Below are 8,387 nucleotides of genomic sequence, written 5' to 3'. Positions count from 1 at the left end.
TGTTGCTGAACGGATAGCTCATAAGTAAAATTAAACATAACAGGTAACCTTTAAATACCAAAGGTAGTAAAAGGTAAGACACAACACGAATTACTTTTTCTTTCTACACAGTAATGCACTACTAACTCACTTTTTATTTCTGTTTTAGAGGGTTCGGAAAAAAAAAAAAAATTAGATTTAATCAGAGATGGTTTCAACTTGTGTAATAATTAAATCACCAAGCAACAATAAAATAATATATAAAAATATAAGTAATGGAAATGGTACTGAATGGTAAGAAAGAATATAAGATTTGACTAGGTAATTAATTATTTAAAATAAAGAATACTTTAGATTGTTAATACAATGCAGTACATTTATTTTTATTCATACAATGCAGTACATAATCATCCTCACTGCTGAGCTGGGACTCCTATCAGTTGTAGAATAGACATATGGATCATTGGCATTTGTTCAGAAACTTCATGGTGCTGCTGTTTACAAATTAGTTGTTCCAACGCTTTTTTTACCCCGTATTTATCGACTTTGCTGTTGAGGAATGGAACTATCTCCTTCTCGAAGTATTCTTCAACATTAAGTCCATCGTATTCAGGCCTAGAAGAAGAGAAATCTACTTTGGCCAGCCTCTCGAAGGATAGATCGTGCAAAGTGACGGAGCAGTTTAGGCCGTTGTTGCCAGAGAAATCGGCAGTGTAGTACAGGCGGACGGAATTATCTCGGATCCTGAAGCTGGCTGACATCTCTTGGTCGAATATACTCAAGATTTTGAAGGATTGTTGGTACAAGCCTAAGCCGTAATGCAAATCTATCGTGATATTTTTTTCCACAACTTCAATAGTGCAATTGTCAGTTCTCTTCAAGGAGTCGATACCAAGAACATCAGAGTCGGAAAATGAAACCTGAAAATATATAAGGATTTATTTATAGCTTTTCAAAGTATAATTAAGAATATTAATTGTTATTATGATGTCAGAATAATAATTATAATTTTAACAGAATAATATTAATAATTATGATAATAACAGAATTATAATAATTATTATTACTGTAACAGAATAATAATAATAATTAAGGAGACGATTAGAATGAAAATAGCCAAAACGTATAATTGAATTCCGAAGTTTCGGCCCACATTGGTCATCACAAATCTTATGTCGTAGCTGAAGTGTAAAATTGTCAACAAGTAATATTTCATATATTTTATACCACAATTGACCCATCTTTCATTATATTTTTATAATGGCCGACTATTATTTAAAATATTCAAGTAACAATATGTATAGTAGTTTTTTTATAGTTATAAAGGAAGGTTGGAAATATTTGTATATGTTATGAGAGAATAATATCTTTAAGAATATATAAGTTTGAGCAAAACTTTGCACCTCAGAGGCAACATCAAAAAATATACATATGATGATATTGATATATAAATAACTAAGAGAACAAGTGGGCATTGTTCTTATTCACAGTGTATACTTTTCGATCAAAATATGGTTCTAATATTGTCCACTAAATTAAATTATCATGTTAAAGATAAATTGAATCATATTGAGATTTACATAAAAAACGATGTGAATAAGACATCAGCATTTCGTAGATGAGGAACTCAAATTAATTTAAGATAACGGATATTAAATAGGAAGAATTTAAATAAAAATAGGCCTCGATATAACATCAGATTTTGATTTAAATAATTTTTTTTTTAATTTTTTATGTTCAATAAAATAAATACTTACATGAGAACCAAAAGAACCCTTAGGTAGATGAACAGAGGTGAATTGGTGTTTCCGAAGATATTCGTTGGTCTTAGCTAAGGCTTCATCGATACCACTGTTGATGTCGATTTTTTTAGAGCTGACAGCAGCCACGGCCAGAACCAAGAAGAGGTAAGAGAACTGCATGATTGATTGCTGCTGCACAAGATAAGCTTTCCATTTCACATCTCAATATTTATACCTCCTACCTGCGGCCTTATCTGCGAATTCAAGTATTCTAAGAAAGCATACGTTCAATTCAATGAAATTAGTGGTACTTCTCTCACAAATAATATTTTAGGCGAATTAATGAAGTTTTGATCTGTAGTTATTACTTCATTTGTGTTATTTAATTCATTTTAATTAATCATTCGTAATATTTACCTACTACTATTTTCTAATTTGTTGAACAGATTTTTCCAAAGCAGGAGAGAAAAGATATTCACTTCCATTTCCAAGCCAGGGTGTTTATCTTCGAGCGAGATGTGTCATTTTAAGACATGCTATTTATCGAGGCATTAGCCATTATTACAACAACAATATGTCGTCTATTAAGGTTTTTCGCCATCTGCCTCTATATCTGGTCAGGGTATCTTTCAAGGAACCTTTTACTGCGTCCCCGGATATGGACACATCTGTGTTAAGTTTGCCACATTACCTGAGTCCCCTGAGAAAATTAGATTTACTAACCTTTAAGCGTTACAACAAAAACGACAGGTTTTGACGAAGGATCAGAATCCAATTAAGCAGGTGTAGGCCCTTCCTGGACATGTCAAAACTTTCTCACCCACTCTCGGGCCTGGGGAGGGGGACGCCTACCTTGGGAGCGTTCTGTCACCAACGGCCATTGAGGAATAAGATTCAAAAATAAGGTAACGCCCCAAAAGGGAAGTAGGAGAAAAGGCGTTGGACAACGAGACCAGGAAAAAGGGCAGTGAACAGGAAGACTTAGACGAAAGAGGACCAGGCTTGAGAGAGCAGCAGAAACCGGAGCGGAGCAAGATGCACTTGGAGCAGACGAAGTCGTAAGAAGTGCCACGAGATCTGGACATCCCTTATGAACGAGACGACACCTACGGAACTACATCCCACGCCATGAATCATTCAAATCAACAGCTATAAGTATAAATTAAATAATAAGCAATAATGCAAGAATCATATTTTATGGCAACCATTTATTTGAATCATTACAATAATTTTAATCAAAGTAATAAATTGTAAATAGATACTTAGTCTGTTTATGTAGTTTATATACTACTATATAACCCAATATACCACCCCTTATTATATTATATAATTAATGGTAACAACATTTTTTAAATATAAAGGTATTTAATTGGTAAACTGGTAAACACACAAAAAGCCTTTGAAAAATAATCCAGTCATAATAATATTTTTTAGGGCTCAATATATAATTAATTAATTAAGTTATTTTTGGATAATTGCCTTCAGCGATTATCCTGGCATCCCGATTAAATATCAAGGCAGTGAATTGAACGAACGATCGGGATAAGGAACAGTTGGAGGAAGGTGCTTGAAGGATATAGGACCTCACGAGGTTGAAAAATTCTAAATTTTTTTGTTCAGCTACGTAGGAACATATATGCTGCACCCTTGTGCGTGGGACGTATTGGTAACAGTGTCGTGGTGGAGTACTGTCTGTGGCTCATGGAGTTGTGGCGTAGGTCTTTGCAACCTCGGAACAATAGCAGCGCCGGTTCTAATCCGACTTGGAAGGTAAACTTTTATTTCTGTGACATCTACTGACCAGGAAGGGTAAACAAACGGTTGATACTGGAGGAGAAGTCCATGGCCCAGCAACAGACTGCTCAGTAACGTCCATATTATATTTGCTAGAACTGATTGAAATTGTCTCAGGAACACCTCGAAGAGTTTCGAGATATGTGTTGTTGAATTCCTCAACTTCGAGAGGACCTCAAAAAGCTGTCGTACACCTTCCTCCAACTTTTCCTTATTCTGATCGCTCTTGTACAATTCACCGTCTTCATCTGACAATTCGTCCGATGAGGATGGGCACCCTGGTTTCGGAATAAGAACGAGTATCTTTCTCCCCTTGTTAAACAAAATCTAGTAGGTAGGTATTATCATCGATCAAAGAACCATTTTCATACGGTTTAAATATACCAACTTGTAAGTATTTTTTGTTAAATAAATACACTAAGTTGCTTTATACTAGCAGACAAAGTAATGTTTTATCCAAAAAAGTAACTAGATTCGTTGTGTGTTTGAATATACTAGGGACCTGGCAAGGGGAACCGAGGTTCCCTTTTATAACAAAAGTTATAAACATTACTCAATAAAAGTTCTGAATGTTATTTCATTACCAATGAAGGCTAATTTGAAAAAGAGTTATAAAAAAATTTCTTTCATCATATCATTATGTCATTATGATCAAATTTACTTCTTGTATTTTTTGTACAGTTGTAAATATCAATAAATAAATTTTAAAAAAATATATTTAAAAAAAATAGGTGTTCTTGCAATAATTATTTCTCGAGAACTATTAAAGATACAGAGCATATCAAGCGATCAGAGTTTTGAAGATTTACTGTACATTAAAAAAGTTTTTTTTTGTGGTTAATTTTTTCCGGAATTTAGAGAATGGAACAAAAAATTATTGAAAATTATGTTATTTATATAGAATAAAATAATCTTTAGACCAACTTCTAAGGTAACAAATTAATAATATCCATCCAAATCCAAACAATATTTAATAGAATTAGAACAAATCTCTATTTTGAGTATATTGTTCTTTATTTTTGTTTCATTTCCTGGACTAACAGTACCCCAATGAAGTCTATCTCTTTGGATCATTTTTGAAGTTTTTTTTATATAACTTAAAAATAAATGTAAAAATACATAAACTTTCTTAACTTCAAGACTTATATTCATAAATCAATTATTAATAGACTAAAAGATGCTTTTGAAAACATTCAAGTATATTACATATAAACTTTGAATAACCAGAACCATAATTTTCACAAAACGACAACCGTTACTTCTATGGAAGATTGTTTTCAATGACACTCCTATCCCTTTTTTTCAATCCGTCACATACTTAGAAGTTACATTAGACAGTAAAGTTTTTTCAACCACTAATTTACTTTAAAATAAGAAAATTAAAATAAAATAATATAAAAATTGTTTTTATATTGAAATAAAAAATCAAAATTATCCCTCGGAAATAAATTGATACGGTACAGTTCAGTCCTAATGCCTATCATAACAAAAGCTTGTTGCTGTGCCATATCCCTATGGAGCATTCAGAACTAAATATAGGCACCGTTATACATATAAATTGACTCATAATTTCCTTCATTATTACCTGTTGATATTCGAAATAGAAACATTATACACACCAATAATAATAATAATAATATATCATAAAATGGTCAAAAATATGTTGTTGTAGAAATCATCAATTAACAATCTGTATCTTATTCTATTTCAAATCTGCTTTGATTTTGTTTTTTTTTAGCTTATTTTTTACCGAAATGTAAGATATGGTGGATATAGAATAAATATATAAGAAAACATTATCTTTGTATTCCGAAGTAATTCAGTATTTAGTATGTATTTTATATTTAGAAAATACTTTTGTGTAAAAAAATTTAAAATAAAAATTTTTTACTAGACTTTTTCTTAATTGAAAAAGATCTCAATATTCTGGGCCAGATTTACTAACTACGGTACAGTAATCTTTGGTCACCAATTTCATAATTGCTGTAATCACATTCCAAACCTTTTTGTCTGGTTGTATTCTGCAATTTTAGAACAAAATTCACTCCTATGATTACTTTTTATTAAAATGTTAACAATGTTTTAAAAAATTAATAATATTTGAAACAAATATACACTTTTGTTTTATGATTATTATTATAGGGCTTTTGTATTCGACCTTTTTTATATTGAATAAAACTCTAGAAAAAAAGATATGCAGAGCAGTAATACTTTATTATTATAATCAATGTTAAAGTTATTTCACTTTGTCAACTGAAAAAAAAAAAACCTACAATAAGGGCCCTATAATGCAAGCTAATAATATTAGTTGATAGTAATGTGTAGAAACTATAGGTAATAATACTAATACTTATTTTTTTCATGATAGGGATGACTGTTAGTGATATTAAAGGAATTAAAAAATACTAATGTACAAGTTACTATTGTACAGGTCTGTGTAATTGAATTAAGATAACACTACAAGACTAATAGTATTTTTTTCCGACTAAGAAGCACCGCGGCCACAGAGAGCCTATTGTACGCCGTCCCTCCTCTGGTCAAAACAGGCCAATTGCTTTTGCAAATCTAGGGACTTTATAAGGATCCACTGTTTCGCAAAGTTTGGGATCCAAGATGAGGAATCGTGTTCTTGCCACTACATCACATTTGCAAATGATGTGGTAAGCAGTTTCTTCTTCCTTCCTGCAGAACCTGCAGGTAGGGGACTCTGTCAGTCTCATTTTGTAGAGATTCTTGTTTAGCTGACAGTATCCGGTATTAACTGTCACCCACCTTAAGATACTCCTATCCATATTAAGAAGACAGTTACTTCTTTTCGGGGAGAATCCATTTCTGATCGTTCCATCCCTCTGGTATTTTTCCATAGTAACCTAGCCTTGCTCTCTGCAATCTTTTTGATATGCCTCTGAGAATAATTCCACATATGGGGCCAAGTGTGAGAGGAACATACTCAGATCCTTTCCTTGCTAGGTAGTCCGCTCGGTCATTCCCTTTAATCCCTTTATGTCCAGGCACCCATTCCACCCGCACCTTGTTGGCCAAGGATAGAGAGTTCAGGTTAACCTTACACTCCTCCACCAGTTTGGAACGGGTTACATAGTTATCCAGCGCATAGATGGCTGCCTGTCTGTGTAGATCGTAATAAGCCTTTCCCTCATGCCCTAAAATAGTATTACTTTGTAATTTATTATGAAACAGGGCCCAGGTTGGTCAAATTAATACTTTAAGTAGAATATTAATCCAAGTGAAGTATGCTGAGCCAATTAGTGTATATATAGATTATTATTATTTTTAATATTACACAGGAACAATTATATACAGTTCCAGTGTCAGTTGTAAATACTGCAGTCACTAACGGTAAACGTTAAAAATGCTCCAGTATTTCTTACTTTCCTGCTTATATATCCACTTACTTACGTAGCCGTTTATTAATATCATTTTTCTTCAAGTTTACTACCCAGGTGTAAAAGTGGGCTTTTTCGTATTTTTTTTTTATTTTACTTACTTCAGTGTTTCCTTTGCATTTGACCCAAAATTACATAATGATCGTTTAAAAGGTAATTGAATGGTGTAAAAAACAAAATCAAAACTATATTAATGGAACAAGTATTATATTGTGTATAACCATCAAAATATTTAAAAAGTATTTGGCCTATGTTCACAGAAGGAACACCAATATTTCATTTTTCGTTCTTCGCATAACTTGAAAAATAAAGAGATACGGTAAACAATTACTGATTGCACAAAAGCCGATAAGGAAAGACGTGTGAGTGGACCCTTACAAGAACTCCCTCTTCCGATTTGAAAATGATAAATTTTAAATAACAAGATAATATATAAATTACATTGAAATATGATACTCGTCGCTTTATTATTGGCCGATATTTGATCAACAAAAATAAACCCTCAACATTTGAAGTACCAGCTATCCAATAGCACATTACTGTGGTATCACGTTTCATGATTATTATATTTTTCTAAGAAATACATTCCCAGGTAGATTCTTAAGATTGATAAATACAAGGGTATGAATTATAATCATATCATCCAAATACTTGGATGTTTTGCATCATTTTATTGCTAACTCGTTGATTATAAAAGTACCTCACCAAAATCTGTGATTTATATTCTGAAATAGAATTTTACATTTCATAAAAAGAATGAAATACTTAAAAAATAATTTAGAATTCACTTTTACACGCTATAGCTAAGTGGTGAATAAGGAATCATGATTTGGTAAAAGGTTTAAAACGAAAAAGTGACCTTAGTTTTACAACAAATAGAAAACTATTTGCCCAACATTATTTACACGAAACAGAACTATAGGTCAACTAGCATTTAAAGTACCTCAAAGTCGTAACAATATTATGGTTCTAATTTAATTGCAGGTCTATGGGATGTGCTTTGCCAATATATCAAGGCCAACTTGTTGAGATGTGTGTTAAAGACAAAAGGAAGAAAAATTTTTTTCAAACCCATACCATTTCTCACTATTTCTCTATCTCATAAATATATATATATATTACTTATGACTGTTTCGCATGAAAAAAAAAAATAAGCACAACTTGTAGACTAGTTTATTGACAGAATTGCCACTGTCAGCTGATACAGTCTTACTAATACTAATATTAATAATACTACTACTACTAAATAGCTATTAAAATAAAGATTTCGGACAGAGAACACAGATTCAACATAGATAGATCGTCTCATAATCAATAAATTCTTTCTAATGTAGCACCGACCACAAATAAAAAAAATAGAAACAATTAGAAAATTCATCTTATCATAACACACTATAATATTCACTAACATTCAGGCATTTATAGTTCTCACACACTCAAAGGAAAAAATCCCACCACAGAGAAAGAA

General features: G+C 31.9%; 1 protein-coding gene across 1 annotated transcript; it reads right to left on the bottom strand.

Moving 5' to 3' along the window:
- Positions 1–328: 328 nt before the first annotated feature.
- Positions 329–1,910, bottom strand: LOC106682842 (uncharacterized). Its single transcript, XM_014423914.2, has 2 exons — positions 1,737–1,910; positions 329–899 (listed from the first exon to the last, which is right to left on the bottom strand). Exons 1-2 carry the CDS (start codon positions 1,899–1,901, stop codon positions 393–395), a joined length of 672 nt encoding a protein of 223 aa, XP_014279400.1. The 5' UTR covers positions 1,902–1,910; the 3' UTR covers positions 329–392.
- Positions 1,911–8,387: the final 6,477 nt, after the last annotated feature.

This window comes from Halyomorpha halys, unplaced genomic scaffold (genome assembly GCF_000696795.3).
Source record: "Halyomorpha halys isolate HHAL.00 unplaced genomic scaffold, Hhal_1.1 Scaffold25.1, whole genome shotgun sequence".
Taxonomy (NCBI): domain Eukaryota; kingdom Metazoa; phylum Arthropoda; class Insecta; order Hemiptera; family Pentatomidae; genus Halyomorpha; species Halyomorpha halys.
Note: the sequence above shows the minus strand (reverse complement) of the source record. Positions and strands in the feature narration are given on the sequence as shown.

Excerpts from the sequence above, each read along its gene's own strand:
- LOC106682842 (XM_014423914.2), bottom strand. The coding sequence starts at position 1,901 with ATGCAGTTCTCTTACCTCTTCTTGGTTCTGGCCGTGGCTGCTGTCAGC. Across the intron at positions 900-1,736 it reads AGGGTTCTTTTGGTTCTCAT|GTTTCATTTTCCGACTCTGA; the intron begins GTAAGTATTTAT and ends ATATATTTTCAG.